The following is a 22,930-nucleotide window of genomic DNA, read 5'->3' on the forward strand; positions in this document are numbered from 1 at the left end:
ATGAAGACAACAATATGCAAAAAGCTCGACAGCAAGGGTTGGCATTAGCAATATTTGAATGTTAAATAAATAATATTGTAGTATGTTAATGACATATACCAGATAATGATTTAAAATGGCAACAAAAAGCCGATGCCTTCTAATAGTGTTGAGCCCTGCCGATGGCGGCCATCTTTGTTCGAGTTACCTTTGCGCTGCAGGAGCCGCAGACAGACCTGCAAGAGGAGACACAGAGAGCTCAGTGTGACGCTTCAATCGTGAACTGGAGAGCGTGGGTCACGCCATGAGGTGGAGCTTCTCCCTCTGACCATCTGGAGAAGCTCAGAGACAGTTTGTGTTGCTTTTGTTCTTCAGCATGAACAATGAACACCACAGCGTCACGTTAGCATCCATGCTAGCTGAAGAGCGACTATATCTCCAGCAGCAGCTACAAGTCAATCAAAGTTGACCTTTTGAAACTCCAACCCAGTCACTAGTTTACTGCACATTTTAATACTGAACTTAAACACAGAAACAGTGTTCAATATTTCTCTTTGATTACTTTTAGGGAAACAAATACATAATCTTGGCGGTGAAGAGTCGACCTTCATGTTGCAGGATGTTGTTTATCAGACTGGTGCTCTTCGTCTCGCCTCGATGGAGTCAAACACGGAGCAGCACGAGGGATAAATGTGGATTAAACGTCTCAGGAAACGTCTTCTCTGATACCTTTTACACAGCAAGCAGGTGGACGGCCATGAGAAGAGCGGGAACTTCACCTTGCAGCAGCAGCAGACCTGAGATCAGGTTGAAATAAATCATCAGTCATTTCATGCCCGTTCCTCCACACGCTGAAAGCAACTAAGTAATACTTCTTTAAAGGTAACCTTCTTTAAATCATATAGCGTATAGATGCTAACACACACACACACACACACACACACACACACACACACAGTGCAGTTCCAGTGCGGTACCTTTCCTCTCCTCAGGTTATTGTAGAGCTCTTTGTTCTGAAGAAACTTCTCCATCTCCGCTTTGACCAGCACTCTGCGCACGTTGATGACCTCATCCACCGTCAGGGCGAGACTCTCCACCGGGTGGCTGAACTCCTCCTGCAGAGGAGAAAGCAGTCGTAGCTGATTCAGCAGCGAGCGCTCGGTTGGTAGAATTCATTCATGCTCAGGTGAAGAAGGAATGGAGACGTTAGCATTTATAATTCCATGAGTACAGAAGATCACTGAATGTGACCGAAAGCTCCAGAGCAACTTGTTTATGTTGAATATCAACTTGTTTCCAGGATTTTCTCCCACCAAATGTCATAATTCTGTAATCCTCATTCTGTCATGGTCCCCTGAGGAGACACCGGTGTGGTTTTGCAGTGCGTGGTCAGTCCCAGTGGGAGCAGTGGGATTCTCACTCACCATCCACTGGTGCTCGTCTGCAGCCCTGCAGCGAGGCCGAGCCTCCGATCCCTCTGAGGTCTCGTCCACCGAGCTCAGAGACAGGCGGGCCGGGGAGGGCGGCGCCCAGCTGTGCAGCGGGTACGAGGCTGGGGAGACAGGAAGTGATGCTAACATGCTACCATGCTAACGGTCATGTTTGTCCGGCGTTTCTACATCCAAGTTACTAACGAGGACAACAACTGATGAATGAGTCCAGTAACGAAGGAGAAGGCTGCAGACGATAGGGACTAAACGGAGTTGAGATATTATCACTCGACGGCCACAATGTGCTCAGCTGGTTATTAATATTATTATTATTATTATTAATATAAGTCTCTGACAACATTCGGCTGTGAACGGCTGCTATGACTTCATGTCATGACCATATTTGGACATTGTAGCATGTTGTAGCAATAATATTATTATTATTTATTAGAGCAATACTATTATCATATTTTGTGCGATACTTTTATATTTTGTGCCTTAACTTTATTGTAATTATGTGTGAGGAGGACCGAGCAGAATGATCTTTTCACTCTACAGAATAACTGTGATCTGAGTTTCAGGAAGCCAGCGGTGCTTCTGACATCGTGGACTTTGAACCTTAAACGTATCTGGTTGTTACTACAACTGTCCTTTAATATGAAGGGAAAGACCCACAGAGGAATAAAACCTTTTTATTGACCTTTCACTTGATCCGGTGTGTTTGTCTTTGTGTCATGTAACTTGTCAAATTAAAATAATAAAGATAATTCTCAAAGGTCGAGCTGACAACAGACCGGCTCATGTGAAAGTTCATGGCATATATTTTATTTGTCTTCAGGCTCATCTTCATAATGTAGGCCTCCTCCTTCAGGACGGGCCGTTAGCCATCAGGGTCCTGAAACAAGCCGAAGCCACCAGGAGAACTACACACAACCAGAGCTAATGGAGACTAACAAGTCCATGAATTACACATCAGCCTCTTTCGTTCATCTGCGTCTCAGATCTCTGCCCTTCAGACTCGGCTGCCGTCATGGATTATTCATCTGACTTCAGTGGAGGGATTCGGCCTGCCGCTGCATCTGTAGCTCAGATCCCAGTGAGAGGTCTGCTCAGCTCTTAAAGACGTGGCAGGAGGGTAAAAACAGACCGCACACGTGAAACTGGGTGCCTCTTCGATCCTGCAAATGGAAGGTGTCAATTTGGCTCTAATGGAAAGTTAACGGGCCGGTAAACATCATCAGGTCGTCTGATTTGGATCAGCTGCCGATAACAGCTTCCACCCTCACAGGCACAGAACGTTTTCTGCTGAACAGAAACTCATTAGCTCATCAGCTCATCAGTTCATCAGCTCATTAGCTCATCAGTTCATCAGTTCATTAGCTCATTAGCTCATCAGTTCATCGGCTCATCAGTTCATCAGTTCATTAGCTCATCAGCTCATCAGTTCATCAGCTCATTAGCTCATCAGCCTACATCATTATCTCAGGATTGTGGATAACGTTACTGAACATGTGGACGGCACACAGAGTCCTTTGCTTCAAGAAATGTCATGAAAATACTACCAAGAGACCACAATCATGACGAAGATGGAAAACAGCTGCAAAGACACTCAAACAGACTACAAAAGACTCACAACAACTACAAAGAGACACAAAATAAACGACATGGAGATCGAAATTACAAGAAAAAAGGATCAAAATATCCAGAAACCAAAATAATTACAAAATGACTACAAAGAGACACAAAACAACTACAAAGAGACTCAAAACGACTACAAAGAGACATAAAACAGCGACAAAGAGACACAAAACAACTACAAAGAGACTCAAAACAACTACAAAGAGACTCAAAACGAATACAAAGAGACATGAAACAGCGACAAAGAGACTCAAAACAACAACAAATATACTTAAAACGACTACAAAGAGACTTCAAACCACTACAAAGAGACATAAAACAACTACAAAGAGACTCAAAACCAATACAAAGACACTCAAAAAACTACAAAGAAACTCAAAACCAATACAAAGACATTCAAAAAACTACAAAGAGACTCAAAATAACAACAAATATACTTAAAACGACTACAAATAGACTCAAAAAACCACTACAAAGAGACTTGAAACCACTACAAAGAGAAACAAAACCCAAAGCGGCCTGACGACCACACAGCCTGTGTGTTGGCCCGTGTGGAGGGGGCGGGGCCTTCGGGCTCATGCTCTCACAGCCCATGTGTGGCTTGCAGCCTGAGAACGAACTGGAGCCTCCGGGCTGCTAATGCATGAATCACGGCATCAAACACACAACATCCTCCCTGCGGCTGACGCGGCGCACACACTTCAAACCCATTAGCTTCCACCCTCCTTCCCTCTGTTAGACTTTATCAGCACATCTTTTGATCTGATTAGCTCCACCCAGATGTAAAGCCCGTCAACTCTCCGTCAGCGAGGACCGAAGGACCGCTGACCTGTAATGCAGCTCCGGTTTCAGGGAGGAACCGGCCATGTCATGAGGCTGGAGCTGGAGGCATGGCTGAGGATGATGGGACGCAGTGGGGACGCCATGTTGCTACAACATGAGGACCATTGGATTGAAGGTCGAAAGCCCTTTACCCTGAATTGAATAGATATCACTGGATGGAAACAATCAAAGTAGTAGTTGGGCTCCAGCGTGACCTTGTCGTTAATGCACCGCTTCTTTCCTTCCAGGCCTGCAGGCAGAGGAGCAGCCGCTGCATCCACGATGTGAGAGCACTCAGTTTAACCGTTTGTGGGTTCCATGTCAGTCAACGACACTCAATCACTGCCTGCCAAAAGCCTTCAAGAGGTCAACATGAAACAAGGCTTCTGTTCTGGAAAGGTGTGTACATATATTTAATAAGATAATGCCTCATTTGCATATCTAAACATAAGACTTTAGACAACTTGTTCTACTAAAAATGATTGTTTTAGTGCGAGTGATGAACTGGGGAAGCTTCCTGGTGGTTCCTTTAGTTGGACCTCATCACAGAGCTTCCCTGCACCAGCTCTCTCACCAGTGGAACAACCTCAGACTCCAACCAGCAAACAACCAGACGTGTTGCAGTCCAGCGTTCAGCGTTCAGCTCGCTGTGTGTCTGCATGATCCGCTGAGAGGCCACAGCTGGTGACAGTCACATGTCCAGGACAGCAGCTTCACTGCAGTGACCGACAGGCCGGGATGCGGTTTAGCAGCAACAGTGCCACCGTGTGTTCATTCACGTGCACTGCACATTTGTAATATATATATATATTTGTTTTTTCTTTTAACCCCACACCATCTGGAAGCTAAAAAACTAAAACCCAGAACATGAACTGCATCGCCTCACTGGAGTCTGACGTATCACACAGAATCACTCATCGCTTTTAAATCACTTCCTCATTAAAACCCAAAGTTATACACAATGCGTTTAAAGTGACAAAAAGAAACTACTAAGAAACACAAAACGACAACAAAGGGACTCAAAACAACTACAAAGAGATACAAAAACACTACAAAGAGACGCAAAACAACTACAAAGAGATACAAAACAACTACAAAGAGACGCAAAACAACTACAAAGAGACTCAAAACCACTACATATTTACAGACTTGATGTTATATGATGTTAAATGACTTTGTCGCTTTACTGCTTTATTTTATCATTGATATTATTGTTTTACAAAACGATTGTCTTTATTTATTTAATCTCTTGATATTGTTGTGTCTCATCTGCTCTCATCTTTGTCCGTCTTGCTCTGTTGAGCTTTCTGTTGTTTTATTATTTTGCTTTTGCTGCTTTGTCTGTCAAACACTTTGTAAACTCTGCTTTTAAAAGTGCTGCATGAATGAAGTCATGATGAGTTTTATTACTGAAGTCGAGCGCATGACGAGCTTCTGCCTCTGATGCGTCTTCTTCTTTTCTTCTAAAACATGACGTATGCATGTTGTACTTTAGCTTCCTGGAGACACATCTGAGCTAAACCGTCATCATTAGCAAAGCATCGCTTGAGTTACGGCCAAAACAATGGTTTTGAGGTCACAGTGACCTTTGACCTTCATCCTTGTGTCCAAGTGGACGTTTGTGCTAGTGTCGTCATTTAATCCAGACGACTGTGATGATAATTTAGCGTTGCGATGGCAACACGTTTAAAATGTGACTCATTGGTCTTTAATGAGGCCCCTTGGAAACGAGCAGAAGCATCTAAATTATTAAAAACGGAATAAAATTGTTCCCAAAATGTAAAATGAATGAATAATCAGCACAAGTCTCTGTGGAGATCCACTCATGGGACTGGTTGTGGAGGCTCATCTGTCATTCTGTCTGACATCTAAAGACATTTCATGGTCTTCACAGCGCTATGAACTCCTCCCGTCTCACTGACCTCTGTGATAAAGAGGCGGCCCGGCGCCGCTCAGCGTCCCGGCCCGAGGCCTCTCCCCCCTCAGCCGGACCGGCGCGCCCAGCGAGGGCGGCGCCTCGGCCCGCAGCAGCGCCAGGTCGTGCTCCGAGAAGGAGCGGTCCCTCTTCATGGGGGTCGGGGAGCTCTCCGTCCTCCTCAGCTCGCCGCTGCCTGGAGACTCCTCCTCCTGACAGGAAGAGGAAGAGGAAGAGGAAGAGGAAGGAGGGAAATGAGGGGTCAGAGATGGAAACGAAAAGGCGACGTGTTGAACAGTCAACAGGACTCTGGGTTCAGTCTGGAAGAACTGATCGTCATTCTGGTTCAGGAGGAGGAGCCTGAAAACAGATCAGGACCAGGTGAGTCTGGAGGTCGCGCGTCCTGGAGGGTGTGTGTCCTGGGTGGGGCGTGTCCTGGAGGGGCGTGCCCCTGGAGATGGTGTGTCCCAGGAGGGGGCGTGTCCTGGAGGGTGTGTGTCTCTGGTGGTGGCATGTCCCTAGAGGGGCGTGTCTCTGGAAGGGCGTGTCCTGGAGAGTGTGTGTCCCTGGAGGGGCGTGTCTCTGAAAAGACGTGTCTTGGAGGGTCGTGTTTCTGGAGGGGCATGTCTCTGGAGGGGCATGTCCCTGGAGGGGCGTGTCTCTGAAGAGACGTGTCCTGGAGGGTATGTGTCCCTGGAGGGGCGTGTCCCTGGAGGGGCGTGTCTCTGAAGAGACGTGTCTTGGAGGGTCGTGTTTCTGGAGGGGCATGTCTCTGGAGGGGCGTGTCCCTGGAGGGGCGTGTCTCTGAAGAGACGTGTCTTGGAGGGTCGTGTTTCTGGAGGGGCATGTCTCTGGAGGGGCATGTCCCTGGAGGGGCGTGTCTCTGAAGAGACGTGTCCTGGAGGGGCGTGTCTCTGAAAAGACGTGTCCTGGAGGGTGTGTGTCCCTGGAGGGGCGTGTCCCTGGAGGGGCGTGTCTCTGAAGAGACGTGTCCTGGAGGGGCGTGTCTCTGAAAAGACGTGTCCTGGAGGGTCGTGTTTCTGGAGGGGCGTGTCCCTAGAAGGGCGTGTCCCTGGAGGGGCGTGTCTCTGAAGAGACGTGTCCTGGAGGGTCGTGTTTCTGGAGGGGCGTGTGCCTGAAGAAGGCGTGTCCCTGGAGGGGCGTGTCTCTGGAGGGGCGTGTCTCTGAAGAGACATGTCCAGGAGGGGCGTGTGTCTGGAGGGGCGTGTGCCTGAAGAAGGCGTGTCCCTGGAGGGGCGTGTCCCTTCTGCACCATCTTTCCACTGGGAGCAGAGCATGTGCTGCAGGGGAAACACCAGAAACAACAGACAGCGTGTCGGCTTCTCACCTCGGATATGTTCATCTCCTCCATCTCGGCCAGCGTCGGGGCCTTCAGCAGGATGCGGGGGCGTGACGGGGGGCGGGGCTCCGACATCGACAGGTCCATGCACGACGTGGATTTGACGTCGCGAGCACAAGCCTGAGCCAGACAGGGCAGAGAGCCGAACGCTGCCGAGGGCAGAGAGGAAGTCACGCTTTTACTTTGTTATTGGCAAGGAAACACAAACATTCAGGGACGGTTCAACTTCAGGATCCCAGAACGTAAAGAAGTTTTATGGGAAATGTGGTTTCAGAAACACGAGCACTCATCAGACCTGGTTAATAAATGATAATATAAGTTGAGCTGCAGAGCACTTTTTCAGAGGTGTGAAGGTAAATGAAGGGTGAAGTCGTTCCTCGAACCATTGGGTCAATTATAATATGATCATATTGCTAATAATTCAGCTGTGTGTGTTCTTCAGCAGTCTGAATGAACACTGACCTTGATCTGGAAATAGATGGTCAATGTTTATGAAAAGCAAAGCCACCTCCACGTGGACAGAGCGCTCCTGTTACTCTCTGCATACTGCCCAGCTGTGACCCTCACAGGCTCCAGTACACAATGTCCTGACTGCGGTTTCAGCCCTAAATGCATTATTTAGCAACTGGCTGAACAGGATAGCACAGCAAGAGCATGACCAGAGCCACACGGGAAGACCCGCGAAGGTCAGAAACACACAGTGTGCATCCTCTGGGTCTGTTACTGCACTCAACATCACATGGAGCTTCTCTCCAGAGGCCGACAGACGCGCTCAGACAATGGGAGGTACTTTTGTTTTTGAAGTACTTTTGTGTGTGTGTGGTGGAAACACAACACGGCTCTTAGACCTGCAGAGCTTCAGACGGCAACGAGATTCATCTTAATTAATCACATCGAATGTCATTTCTAAACACTTTAAACACTAAGTATATAAGGTGACTAATAGGGAGAGTCTAGGTGTTCTGCAGCTCATGTGATATATGGTTTAACTTCTTTTCCGGCATAAATATTATCAAATTGACTCCTCGATTGCTCCCCGAGTTGTTTGCCTGTATTGTTCTGTCCTTCCCATCCTGCCACAGAGTAATACTGCACCTCTTTATGAAGATTAAGACCTGAAGCATCTAAATATGCAATAATAATCACAGTAAACACATCATAATGTAACTGAACAGAACCTTTGCAGTGCGTCACACCACTAGCCCTCACTATTAATCTCAGGTTGATCTCCATCTCGCTCTGTGCAGAAACACCAGACACTGAGAAGCCCTCAACATTGTGAATGAAGCTTCAAAGCGTCCAAACCATTCAGGACAGCCCAGAAAGTCTCTCATTGAGATGTTTCACGTTCTGTTCACACAACCGTTCATTCTGCTGTGCTGGTGCATGATGGTCCTCTTACGTCTGGAGCCGGGCAGGACCACCGGCCTGAGCTTCCTCTCCTGCTTGATCCCAGCCAGGACCTTCTCATGGAGGGTCTGCTTCTGCGGGGGAGGAGGGGCGAGGCAGCGCTCCGACGCCTAGCGGAGAGGAGAAACCGTTAGGAGACCTTCTGAGGAAGCAGGAAGAGGGGATGCAGATGTGGACGTGTGTGAATGGATGAAGGGAGGCGCCGTTGAAAGATAAGCTGTAAGCACACCGTGTGGAAGCTTTTGATTGGACAACCAGAGCCAATGACATGAAGAGAAACATGTGGTACTACTTATTGTAATGAAGCAGACAGTAGCAGAGCGCTGATGAACAGCTTGTACCCATAACGGCTTTTAAAATCAGTAAAATATTGATTATAGTACGAGGTAAAAGCTATTGTTGCATCATCATTGGTTGCCTTTCTATGGAGCGGTTTATTCACATAGAAACAGATCCATCCTAAATGCCTCATCGTTTTATCCTGTTAGACATCGGTGTGAAATTTAAAAATGGTGTTTGGTGAGGTCACAGCGACCTTTGACCCCCAGCGTTGGACCCTTGAGTCCAGCTGGACGTTGCTGCTTCAGATGAAAGACGGATTGAGAGACTAGGTTCACGGACACGCTGGTGAACCCAAGAGCTCAGAGTTCAGATGAAGACACATGAAGCTCGTCACGCTGCAGTAACGGACGTCTACTTACGATTCTTTACCGCGTCTGTACGATACACACATTCACGCTTCCAGTGGCGAGACACATTGCCCCCATGCACCCTCCTTCACATCGCTGTGGGGAACTTCCTTCCACTCACTGGTTTCAGTGGAGGTCTTGATCTGATGAAGTCCAGAATCTTTTCGTGGGCATTTCTCTTCACTCGGGTGGGAATGTCACCGTCCACCTGAGCAACACAACAACACACCGTCTGTCACTCATTGCAGCAAACAAGCTGCAAACACAACAGTGGAACATGGCGGCCTGATGAAGCTGATAAGATGTTCACAGGTTAAAACGCCTCATCGGGCAGCTGCTAAATAGTGCACCATGTGCAGCAGCTTGCTGCAGACTTTCTCTGTTTGTCACTGGATCAGCTGCTGCTGGAGACGCAGCCTCACGGTGACGTTGAGGCCAAAACAAAGAGCTGTGAGAGGCTGCCGTGCTGCGTGGAGCCGGCTGAGCCTCCTCTGTGCAACTATTGCGTGCAAAGATGCCTCATTAATATTTCTGTTGCGAGGCTGAATTATGTATCTGCCTGTGGAGCAGGCCTGGAGGTGACTGGCTCGTGTGAGCATGCTACGTAGCGGCTCCCTCCTGTCACAGAGCGACACGGTATACGAGGAAGAGGAAGAGGAGGCCCTCAATGTCCTCATGCTCCATTTAATCACAGTCAAGTGATGATGAAAGCGTTCCTTTCAGATGTCAGAGCGGGAACAAGGAGCTTGTATTTCCTGCAGAGGATCTGCGATTCTTCGGTTCAGCTGCTTTAATCAACTGGCAACACCTCGCCTGACCTCTTCACTGCTTTCAGTTACAAGTCTACTCGTTCCCTCTGTCGGCTCATCTACAACTGACATTGAAATGGCTTCAAGTCTTCGCATCATGACTCGTTAGTGTAAGCAGAGTCTTGTCCCTCACCATGACTTTGCGCAGCTGGAACTTGCGTGTCCGTATGTCCTGCATCAGCATCTCAAAGGGCGTGAGGCTGAACTCGGTGGGCAGCAGGTTGAAGGGCTGCTCCTGCACCTTCTTCAGCTTCACCCCCTGCCTGAGGTCCTTCATCAGCTGCACCCACAGACGGGCCTGGGATGGACACAACACACACACATATGGATCTCTCTGCATGCGTCACACTGCCTTCTCCTGTCAAAGACTCTGTTGTTCCCGCTCTCGTGTGGCCTCACCCAGTCCGTGTGCTTCAGGGCGTCCAGCTCCGCTGCAGACCGATCTTCAGCTTCATCGTGTGTGATCTTCTTCAGCATCTGTGCGACGTGAAAGAAGCAATAAGCGCTTTTAAAACACTTTTTTCTGACACAAAATGACAAACCTTTGGTCCATGTCCTGCTGTCGGGCCTCTGGATCACACAGGTGTTGGGTTTGTTTCACGATGACGGCACCACTAGGGGGCAGCAAAGTCACAGAGCCTTTAACTCTGTCACTTTATCTGCAGGGACCAACTCCATGACGTGAAGTGTCGATTATAATGAAAACCATGAGCACGTATATGACTTCCTGTATTGTTTAATCAGTTCATCCAATCCACGCTGGCTCCTACACGACAATACACAATTGATGAATATTCCTCAGGAATTCATATTATGGTTAAACTGCAGTCGTATATATTATTTTTTTAGACCAACCTTCCGTCCTGCAGATCACTAAACCGAGCAATGTGTTGGTGAAGGAAGAAGACGACCAGCTAATGTACAAACATTAATAGAAACAATGCAGACGAAGTCAAAGTCTTCTGAATGAGTTTTCCAAATGATTTATGAGAAATGGGATGCATTCAATACGCGTTACGCCTGAAGGATGCAACGTGTTGCCAAGAGAAATGCTGAACGTAAACAACATGAGTTATGTGGTGAAGTATATTATTCCTGATGAAGCGATGGTCAACACTATGAATACGCTGTGATAACACATGGACATGATGACTTCCATCTGTTTTCATTGCTCCATGAAAGCACTTCACATTAGCATGCTATTATATTTATATTAGTGGCAGAAAATGGTCTGAAAATGACAATGACCTTGTTTTTTGGGACGATATATTTACATGTGTGTGTGTGTATATATATATATATATATATATATATATATATATATATATATATATACATATATATATATATATACATATATATATATATATATATATATATATATATATATATATATACACATATATATATTACATTGTTCTAGAGTCTAGGTGTGATGTGGAGCAGGAGGAGAACTCAGAGCCACTGAGGCTCGTGGACAGGAAGTGTTTCTAACTGCAGGTGGAGGCTGATGGAGGTCACGTATGTATTCCAGCTACACTGCTAGATGAGCGCGTGACCCTGACGTGCACACATGACCCTGACGTGCACGCGGCGCCCTGACGTACCTCCTTGGCGTCTCGGATCTTGATGAGGAAGGTCTGCAGCTCCTGGGTCTCTACGAACAGAGCCCTGCAGACGGCCTGGTAGTGCTCCGGGGCCAAGCCGGGGTCGGCCAGCCGGGACGCACACAGCGCCGTCACCTGGCGGAACGAGCACACCGGCCTCATCGCGCCCTCCTGCTCCTCCTCCTCGTCCTCCTCATCCTGGCCACTGTACCCTTCATCTGTGGTGCTGTTCCCCGCGGGGCAGACGCCCTCTCCGCCCTGTCCCCCTTCTCCGCCCTCTCCGCCCTGCACCCCTCCGGCCATGCGCTCGATGAGGCGCTCCAGCTGGGGGCCGAGCTCCCGCTCCTCGCTGTCGTCCAGCCCCCAGTCCAGAGCGCGGTAGATGGCCACGCCCAGCGACTGCACCAGCTGCAGGAGACGAGGGAGGAACGCCCTTTAATAACAGAAGCATCTGAAGCTAGACACACAGATGCTATCTGAAGCTAGCTAAACACAGAGATGCTATCTAAAGCATGCTAAAGATGGAGATGCTATCTGAAGCTAGCTAAACACAGAGATGCTATCTGAAGCATGCTAAACACAGATATGCTATCTGAAGCTAGCTAGACACAGATATGCTATCTGAAGCAAGCTAAACACAGAGATGCTATCTGAAGCATGCTAAACACAGAGATGCTATCTGAAGCATGCTAAACACAGATATGCTATCTGAAGCTAGCTAAACACAGAGATGCTATCTGAAGCATGCTAAACACAGAGATGCTATCTGAAGCAAGCTAAAGACAGAAATGCTATCTGAAGCTAGATAGACACAGATATGCTATCTGAAGCAAGCTAAACACAGATATGCTATCTGAAGCTAGCTAGACACAGATATGCTATCTGAAGCAAGCTAAACACAGAGATGCTATCTGAAGCAGGCTAAACACAGAGATGCTATCTGAAGCAAGCTAAACACAGAGATGCTATCTGAAGCAAGCTAAACACACAGATGCTATGTGAAGCATGCTAAACACAGAGATGCTATCTGAAGCTAGCTAAACATAGAGAGGCTATCTGAAGCTAGCTAAACACAAAAATGCTAATTCACTCGGACAAAACAACAGGAGTTTCATATATACACACACATGTTTATATATGTATATATATACATATATATATACATAAATAATTGTATATATATACATATATATATGTATATTTATACACACATATACACATAAATACATATTTATATATATATATATAGATATATATATATATATCTATATATATATATGTATACACACATATAGACATAAATACATACAGATATATATATATATATATATATATATATAAATAGATATAGATATCTATCTATCTATATATATATATCTATATATATATATATATATATATATATGTATACATACATAAAGACATAAATACATACAGATATATATATATATATATAGATAGATAGATCTATATCTATACCTATATCTATATATATATACACATACAGATATACATATGTATACATACAGACATACACACAACAAAAGTGACTGAAACAAAGTGTAAAATGGAGTTCATGTCACCAGGAAATGATTCTGTGCAAGTAAAGCTTCTTTCTTTCTCACCTGACGCTCTGCAGCAGGAGCAGGAGCGCCATCAGAGTTTTCTGAGGAGACAAGAGGAGGAGACAAGAGGAGGAGACAAGAGGAGGAGACAAGAGGAGGAGACACGTAACCAATCAGGACCTGAGACTTCTGGGGGATTGCTTCTCTTTTCTTTTTTACGTTTTATTCAAACTCTCATCATGACAGTTTCTACATCAGATATTCCTGCAGCTCTCAGGTTAGTTCACCTTCATTTCTGGACTCACAGGAAAACTCAGCAGACTTAAAAACGATGATTAAGGGTTACACACTTAAATTGACATGCTCAGCCTCGTCTGGGATTGTTGTGTTAGCAGCACAGCGACAGAGAGGAGCATATCACTCTTTCTGCTTCCATGATCTTCAGGATGTTTCCCCAAACAAAGCTTTGCACTAACAGCTGGGCCTCTGCAGCGATGCTCAGAAGGAGGAGACTCATTGGTCACGTTACATTGGATTTGTCTCTCCGTGGGGGGGGAGCAGCTTTCACCCATAAACAACCAGATGATTCAAAACCAGCAAGTTGTTTGAAGAAAACCTGATGTTTGTGCCACTAACAGTCAGGTTTTATAGCAGCTATATAACAAATAAAACCTCAGTCAGCGGGTTTTCAACCTGCAACTCAATAAATCAAACGCGGATGTGGTGCTCCAAATGTCCACACTCATAACTGGGTTGTGCATTATTGTATTTACAGGTTTACTGTGCGTAACTATGAGAGTGTGTGTGTGTGTGTGTGTGTGTATTTGTGTGTGTGTGTGTGAGAGAGAGAAAGAGAGAGAGGATCTTTCCCAACCTCAGATGTCAGTAACGACACCCGAGAGGCCTGAAACTCCTGGATCAGCAGCTCTCGCTGCAGAGAAACTGGAGAACGGACGGACAGGAAAGGCAGGAGACAAAGACAGAGGGAGGGAAACATCAGAGAAGGAAGAGAGAGAGAGAGAGAGAGAGATCAGCGTAGGTCACGTGGTGATGGAGGAAGCGCAGCATCCTGCCGTCAACGGCCGGACTCGAACCCTCGGCCAACAGAGCGTCGCTCTGTTCCCCCGTGTGAACGCAACAGCAGGGCAGCACCGGACACTGCAGGCGGGCGAGGAGACGGCGTCATGAGACACGACGTGAACGCCAGAAACCTGCCAGACGGGTTGAGATAATGCTCGGTCGGTGTAACCCGATGACACCGCCGCGCTTTCCCACAGCTGCAGGTCAGTGAACACAACGGGGAGGAGAGGAATCTGCCACTTCCAGGAGATTAATGCTGGAAAACAACACAACAACCCGGTTCCATACACGGGCAGGGGAGCAACTAAAAAGTCCAGATATGATACTCGAAGCATTATGATGGCAGCTAACACCTGTTAGCAATGTGAAGATACTAAGTAAATATGTCAACCTGAGCCCAGAGAGGTAAACACAGCCAGAGAGGTCGGCACGATAGCGTCGTTAGCGCCATTAGCTAACGCCATAGCCAGAGATAGAAATGCTCTGAATTTAGCACCTTTCACAATTAATGTCGAGAGCTCATGGAAATGTTAACCGGATATGACATGCTTTTGGCCAATGATTCGATTTATTCACTGCCATGAATATTAGGACAATAGAAGTCACCCCGAAAGAGAGTATATTGAATTAATACCATCATGTGAACGCACTGACTGCAATACCACGACTATGGAAGATAGCTACATGTAGCTAGCTATATGTGGAGCTACATGTAGCTAGCTCCATGTACCTAGCTACATGTACCTAGCTATATGTGGAGCTACATGTAGCTAGCTCCATGTACCTAGCCCCATGTACCTAGCTATATGTGGAGCTACATGTAGCTAGCTCCATGTACCTAGCTATATGTGGAGCTACATGTAGCTAGCTACATGTACCTAGCTACATTGGCTGCAATGGCTATGGCCTAGTGATGTCAAGTAGTGTTGAAGAGTAGGAAACTAGAAAAGAGATATACGAGTGCAGCCCATCTGCAGCTCCACAAGGGGACTAGGTCCTCTTCACTTAAGGCTGATTTACACTCAGGTTTTACGCAGAGACACAAGAACACAGGACACGCATGGCCGCCCTTGCGTGGTCAAATCGGCCAAAGTAACACAAGCACTCTAAACGGCCGTTGCGCCACCTGCTGGTCTGGAGTCTGGAAAACACACAGGAACTAAAAATCAAAACGAGTCCGTCAATCCGACTGCGTGGCAGCCGCAGTTGTAGTTGCAGGAGTATAATTCAGCCTTTAGTCCACAGCGATCACGGCCATGTTTCTACAGGAGCCCAGAGCGGACAAACCAAACACTGGGTCTGGTCTGGAGAGAGGCTGTAGTGTTCCCTGCAGGCCACCGTAGAGAGAGGGCTTCATTCAGCTGGTTGCATTCTGCAACCTCACCACAAGGGGACACTACATCCTACACTCTGGTATTTAATGCCACGTCTGGACAGCCCCGAACCCTTCAGTCACACTTTGTTTACTCTGAGCTCACACTAAATCGCAGACTCTCCGAAGATGGACTTTGCCATCTGTTGCCATAGTAAAAAAGGTCTGCAGCCGTCACCAGAATTGATTTGTACCTCATATCACAGCGCGTGACACTTTGACCTTTACCCGCACATCAAGTCAGCGCTGACCTTTGCACTCATCATAACGATCAAACTTTGATGGTTTGATCGTTATGGACTGTGACTCGCTCAGTGCTCTCAGCGAGTCACCTCGCCCTCGAGCGTTTGTCCTCGACGGCTTCGGGCGAGCCGCCACACAGACACCTTTCATTTCAAACGGAGTGAACTGCTTCTTATCTGACGTTCTTCCACCGCTCAGCCCTCGACCCCGTCAGGCCATTGGAGGCAGGAGGAAGATATCAAAACCATAAGTAGATGCCGAAGCACGAGCTTCTGACGTTGAGCTGCACCAACACGGTCAAACGGAGCACTTTGGAATATATTTACAATGAATGCAGCTCAGACAGGTTTTATGAGGGACAGTATGATTTCCATTAGGCCCACTTAGTCCTACATCTATTGATGGGAGTAAGGTACGGTGCCATTAAAGTCATCCAGAGCCATTTGAGGACAATGGGAGGAGGGGGGGCAATACTTCATATCTCCTTTATTAATAAAAACCAGCAGATGTTTACATTTCTCAAAGCAAGGCATCAAAAGATATTTTGTTGTCTGAAACGTGGGCGTCATGACAAATTGAACCGCCGAGTCGAAGACAGAACAAAATAGATCTCATCAACCAGAGGAAGAGGACAAAGTCTCTCAGGTCTGTCGATCGGCATATTTGAAATAAATCCTCAGTAAATGGACCTGTACTAGTACAGAGCTTTTCTAGTCTTCTGACCACTCAAAGCACTTCAACACTACATGACATCATTCATCCATTCACCCCCTGATGGGAGGAGCCAGCATGAAGGAGCCACATCAGTATCATCAACCATTCATACACATTCACACTCCATAGTTGCAGCTACGGGAGACATTCAGGGTTAAGAGTCTTGCTCAAGGACACAGCGACATGGACTAGCAGCGCCGGGGATCGAACCACCGACCCTCTGACTGAAGGACGACCTGCTCACCACTGAGCCACAGTCCGCCCATTAAAGTTGTCCTTTTCTCCACACGCTTAAAGCAATTAATCAATAGTTTATATTAAAGCCAGGGTAGGTAATCTCCTTTAAAAACATCTTTGGTTTCTGACGGACACCAATACATCAAATCGTATAGCACACACACACACACACACACACACACACACACACACACACACACACACACACACACACATCCCCCCCCTCTCTCTGCAACCTGCTGATGTCATCACTATCAGTAAACTGCATGCGTGTTCAGCAGCAGAGGATCCTAAAGACGGTGCAGCGGCAGCAGAAGCGAGTCCAGCTTCCTGCTGCCGCTGCTGCTGCAGGTCGTCTGCCACCGGACACCAGAGCTCCACCCGACCGCCAGAGCTCCACCCGACCGCCAGAGCTCCACCCGACCACCAGATCTCCACCCGACCGCCAGACCACCAGAGCTCCACCCGACCGCCAGAGCTCCACCCGACCGCCAGACCACCAGAGCTCCACCTGACCAGCAGAGCTCCACCCGACCGCCAGAGCTCCACCTGACCAGCAGAGCTCCACCTGACCAGCAGAGCTCCACCCGACCAGCAGAGCTCCACCTGACCACCAGAGCGTCTGCAGCCCGCCAGGATACATGCTGAAATATACAGTTTCATAGATATTTAGATTTTTCTTAGTGAGTCCATCAACAGGAAATACACTCACAATCATTTAGATAATAAAGTCATATTTATCATAATATTGTTGTCATTCTTGCTGCTTCATTGGATGAAGACAGCTTGGCGAGAGAACTAACACTTCACTTTCTGTGGCATGAATCTACTTTTAAGTTTTACTTTTATCGGCCCAGTTCTGCGACCCTAAATCTACTTCTCGGGTCCTCTATCACTGGCTGCTGTACGACTATAACAGCAGCATCTCACTTCATGCCGGTGAGGGAGTCGCAGCGCGACTTAGATTGTTTACTTGTGGATCAGCAGAGCGTGAACCAACACTCAGGCTAAAGGATGAACAGCGGTGCTAATGAGAGATAAACTCCTCCTCAGTGATCACAGCACAGTGTTTGTAACTGTTAAATGGCTAACGTGGCTCACCGGGGTCTTAAGTAGTTCTCCTGTGGATGGATTACTGATTGGTCCGTAACCCTGACCTTCATCAGGAGAATGGGACTCAAAGAGACACACATCAACTACAAAGAGACTCAAAATGACCACAAAGAGACAGAAAAAAAGACCAAAACTATTTTTGCGCTGCAACAGATGCAAAGAGACAATAAAAAGGAGCAAAGCAACAACAAAGACACGCAAAACAACAACAAAAAGAGCCTAAACAACTGTAACGTCTGCGTGTTGCTCCTGGAGGAGCGCTGCTGCTGCTCTTGTCCGTCTGGGCCCTGTGAGCACTTTAAAGCCTCTGTTCTCCTTGGATGTACAGAGTGAGTCCTTAAGAGACTCTCACCAGCAGCACCAGCTCATCCTGAGGGTTATGAGTCGCTGGAGTCATTTTAGACTTTAAGCAGTTTAAGCATGCATTTTACAATACTGGTTGAAGTTTGCACAGACTGAACTTTTCTGAAAAAGCAAACAAAAGCAAGGAAGTAGGTTTCCATCAGCGTGTGACGCTTCATGTTACACTCAACAAGAGCTGCATGGTGTCCTGTTCAGGACGGAAATGTGATAACTCACATTCATGCTTCTCTCTCAATATTTCTTCAGACTTCCTTCTAACAACTGCATGTTTTTTAATTGCATTAATTGTAAAGTGACTCTCAAGGAATGCAGATGAACCAGAGGAAATATACAGTTCACTTTCCTCCCACTGGCCGTCACTCTGATGAACTACCACTTCTGGACTCTGGACTTTTCTTTAATGTCATTTTTTTGTGTCTTTTTTATATTTATCTTGCTGGCTGTATATAAGTATGAAGAGCAAAGAGAAACCCTGCGTCACATCCCATGTATGTACAAATTTACATGGCCATTATAAAGCTGATTCTGATTCTGATTGTGAACTAAAAGCTTTTTTCTTCAGTAAGTTTGGATGGATGTGTACAGTCTGTCTCCTGGAGCTGGTTTCTGGGCCCGGTCGCAGTGAGACATTAATACTTCACAATCAGTGATATTATGGAGGTACGGGCACAAGTCAGAGGAGGAAACCAGCAGAAGACTGCCTCAAAAACAACCTCCGGGCTTCCCTCCACCCTTTGATGTCCCCACAACAGTCTCTACAAGAGGGGGTGAAGCTGTTCACATGAATAATTAATCAATTACCGGCATAATACAAGTCATCCTTGTTGGCATCAGGAGGGCGACACAATAGAGACTTAGCCACACAAAATACTGTGTGTGTAAGGTCGGCTAAATAATGATAAATGATGTAGTTAAAGGTCGATTAAGCGGGAATATTAAATGTTGTTTCGGGACGGGAGAGCGTCAATAATGCGCCTGCGTACCAAACTCCATGCGAAATTCGGATGATTTTAGGTGACACTGCTTTTAGTTCAAGGTTCCTGTGAGATAACAGACGGTTCAATATATGGTACGAATCTCTGGAAGACACTGATCCATTCGGCGCCGGTGTGGTCCACCAAGCAGCTCGTCGTCTGGTATATAAATGAAAGTGAACGCCAGGAACCGCGAAGTGGTTTACCGGAAGATGTAACCTCGGTTACTGCGGGAAAAGTCGGTGTTTTCCTTAAAGAAAGAGCCGATTCAGGGACTCAAGCCGACGCCGAATTAAAAAGTGTCTCGTAATGTTTCGATGTAATGTTAAGTCAAACCGGAAGCGCAAACTCACTTCAGACGACGTGGAAACATTGTCAGAACGGACTTTTTTCAGAGTTGAGTTTGGTCAGAGGAAGTTAACGGCCGGCGTCCTACCGTCGCTCCGCGGCTCCTGCTGCAGTGACACGGTCCCGTCCCGGTGCAGGAGGATGGAGGACGGGTCCTTCACCCGGCCGGCTCTCCCGGCGGGCGGGCGGGGCACCCTGAGCCCGCTGCAGCACTGGTAGCACACCGCCCATGCCTGCTCCTCGTTAATGGGCTGGTCGTAGGACTTCAGCACCTCCTCCAGAGACAGTTCCCGGGGCTCGGACAGGTCCCGTCCCTCTCCGCGGTCAGTGGGGGCCGTTACCCGTGAGCCCCCGTCCTCGGCGCTTCTGTTGGTGGCTCTGGCCATGGCTGCGACGGCGTGGAGCCCATTCTTCACTCCGTGGACACCGCGGCCATTTATGTCGTCCACCGGCTCCGGTTCGGCGCCGTGTTCCCGCCTCGTCCTCCGCTACTGAAAGTACCGCAGCTTGAGCGGAGTTACCACAACAGTGTCAAGGTCACCGACGTGAACGCAGCACTTCCTGTTCAAGATTTTCAAAATAAAATCAGTGTTAATCATTTTGTACTTGAGCGATGTAAAGTTACACAGTGAAACACACAGGCGTAGTTCATAACAATGTAGTTCCCGTAAATGTGTTATACACATTCAATGATTCAAACCAGATTAATACAGATTTACTTTGTGACGATGAGGCAGAGTTTGATAAAAAGCAACCTGTGGTGCTTTTGAGCAAGGCATTGAACTTCCTATTACTAGAGCCCCAGACCACTGTTAATGTCTAATATTGTATATATCTTTAGTGTATGCAACATAACTAACCGTACAGTGGAAGACATTTGTACATATTGTAATATTTCATATGTGTCGTATATTCTTTTATATATATATTTGTTCTTTCAGACACGTACAAAAACAAATGTTGGTTAAAATATAGATGTGGAGCCATTTATTTAGTATAATTATTTCTTTTTTAGTTTTAAAAGGCTAAAACATGAGACGGGTATACTCACGGTTTCAGTTTACCGCTGCTGCTTTTATTTTGAAAGTGAAGCCACGGCGCTCCCTATCGAGGCCTAGCTCATTGTGACTGACTTTGAAAAAGCTTGTTGCCGTCAAAACGTGAGGGAGACGATTGGATGTGCAGGGAGATGTCCATCAGGGCGCAGAGCATCCTCCTCGTGCCGCAGGATCCCGCCGCGCGCCCAGAGGAGGAGGCTGTCGGCGATGTCTCCCTTCAGGTCCAACTGTTGATGGCAATGCGTTGCCACCGGGACGCGACTGCAGCTGTCCCGCTTCCCTGCTCCTCGCTATTTCACTAGAATAAAGTAGAACTTCCGAGCCTATCTTTCAAAACAAAGTTCCGGAACCGCAATCCTGCAACATGTCAGTTATTATATAATAATAATAATTCTTATAATCACCGAACTTACCTAACATATATAATATCTACATTCACTCACCAGTTACTTCATTAGGTACACCTGTTTAATTGCCTGTTAACACAAATAGCTATCAGCCAATCACACAGCAGCAACTCAATGCATTCAGGCCTCTGGATGAAGATGACTTGCTGAAGATAACCCGAGCATCAGAACATGGAATAACAGGGATTTAAGTGACTTTCAACGTGGCATGGTTGTTGGTCTGAGTATTTAAAAAACTGCTGATCTGCTAGGATTTCCACGCACAACCGTCTTCAGGGTTTACACAGAACGGGCCGAAAGAGAGAAAATATCAGCTGTGTGGAGGAAAAAGCCTTGTTGATGTCAGAGGTCAGAGGAGAATGGACCGAGTGCTTTGAGATGGTAGAAAGAAACAGTAGCTCACAGGACCACTGGGTAAACGCTGATGAGTCTGGATTTAAGCTGCGAGCTCCAGACCATCCTGCCTTGTGTCCACGGTTCAGGGAGCTGCTGGTGTCACGCACCAGCTCATCATGACATCATGGCATCATGACATCATCATGGCATCAAGACATCATGGCATCGTGATATTATCATGGAATCATGACATCATCATGACATTGTGACATCATGGCATCATCATGTAATCTATCTATCTATCTATCTATCTATCTATCTATCTATCTATCTATATATATATATATATATATATATATATATATATATATATATATATATATATATATATATATATATATACACACACACACGAACAGGAAATCTTAATGAAATTTATATAATTATATTTCCATATGAGGAAGATGAGGGAAAAGCTTTAAATTATTATTATTTTTAAGGATGAGGATGTTTATTGTCATGGTTGTCGTGTAAAGAGATACAACACAGTTCAGTTGGTGGCTCAGTTCAGCAGCAACAAGGTAAAACTACGTCACTGTTGCTGCTGTAATCATGTCCACTCTGCAGGACTAATAAAGGAATATCTTATTCAATAATATGTTTTTCTAAAGATAAAACACAGGCATCATTAGTGTTAAAGTGACAAAAGGCTTTATTAAAGTTTCATTTCTTTGCATCATGGTGAGCTGGGTGGTGATGATGCTCCTGTCTCTCTCTCCCTGGGGGCGATCGAGGACCCACTGTGTGATGGAGGTTGCTGCTGCTCCTTCTGGGGGCGGAGCTCCATCTCCTTCTGGGGGCGGAGCTCCATCTCCTTCTGGGGGGGGGGGAGCTCCATCTCTTTCTGGGGGCGGAGCTCCATCTCCTTCTGGGGGCGGAGCTCCATCTCCTTCTGGAGGCGGAGCTCCATCTCCTTCTGGAGGCGGAGCTCCATCTCCTTCTGGGGGCGGAGCTCCATCTTCTTGTGGGGGCGGAGCTCCATCTCCTTCTGGGGGCGGAGCTCCATCTCCTTCTGGAGGCGGAGCTCCATCTCCTTCTGGGGGCGGAGCTCCATCTTCTTGTGGGGGCGGAGCTCCATCTCCTTCTGGGGGCGGAGCTCCATCTCCTTCTGGGGGCAGAGCTCCATCTCCTTCTGGAGGCGGAGCTCCACCGGGTCAAGGTCAGGGAGGCTCACTCCCACAATCCTCTGCTGTTAACCACACGACCTCCTGTGCACCATGATGGACAAACAATGCTTCTAAAGGACAACAAAAATATGTAAATATGTGATCACGTGGAATGATTGAAGATTTAAAGTATAAATGTAAAGATTATTGTGTTAATAAAAGTAAGGAAATATCTTCAGAAGTGTGTATTATTGTCGGCTATGAAGACCTGTTGCAGGAGGAGAGTTTCGGTCAT

The 22,930-nt window shown here is 46.8% G+C and overlaps 1 protein-coding gene across 1 annotated transcript in view; it reads right to left on the minus strand.

Annotated features, from left to right (window-relative positions):
* spire2 (spire-type actin nucleation factor 2) overlaps positions 1–21,011 on the minus strand; it is a 26,277-nt gene extending 5,266 nt beyond the window's left edge. The window contains exons 1-14 of the mRNA XM_068603374.1: positions 20,720–21,011; positions 19,757–20,229; positions 13,285–13,325; positions 11,660–12,067; positions 10,452–10,529; positions 10,186–10,350; positions 9,365–9,451; positions 8,547–8,664; positions 7,133–7,293; positions 5,792–5,996; positions 1,404–1,531; positions 957–1,094; positions 709–776; positions 188–215 (exon numbers count right to left, since the gene is read on the minus strand). Coding sequence (XP_068459475.1) covers positions 188–215; positions 709–776; positions 957–1,094; positions 1,404–1,531; positions 5,792–5,996; positions 7,133–7,293; positions 8,547–8,664; positions 9,365–9,451; positions 10,186–10,350; positions 10,452–10,529; positions 11,660–12,067; positions 13,285–13,325; positions 19,757–20,054 — 1,923 coding nt within the window. The 5' untranslated portion in view covers positions 20,055–20,229; positions 20,720–21,011. The remainder of the gene's footprint in view (positions 1–187; positions 216–708; positions 777–956; positions 1,095–1,403; positions 1,532–5,791; positions 5,997–7,132; positions 7,294–8,546; positions 8,665–9,364; positions 9,452–10,185; positions 10,351–10,451; positions 10,530–11,659; positions 12,068–13,284; positions 13,326–19,756; positions 20,230–20,719) is intronic.
* Between the last annotated feature and the right edge of the window lie 1,919 nt (positions 21,012–22,930).

This window comes from Clinocottus analis, unplaced genomic scaffold, assembly GCF_023055335.1.
Source record: "Clinocottus analis isolate CAN_PGR_092001 unplaced genomic scaffold, fCliAna1.0.p SCAF_6, whole genome shotgun sequence".
NCBI classification, from domain to species: domain Eukaryota; kingdom Metazoa; phylum Chordata; class Actinopteri; order Perciformes; family Cottidae; genus Clinocottus; species Clinocottus analis.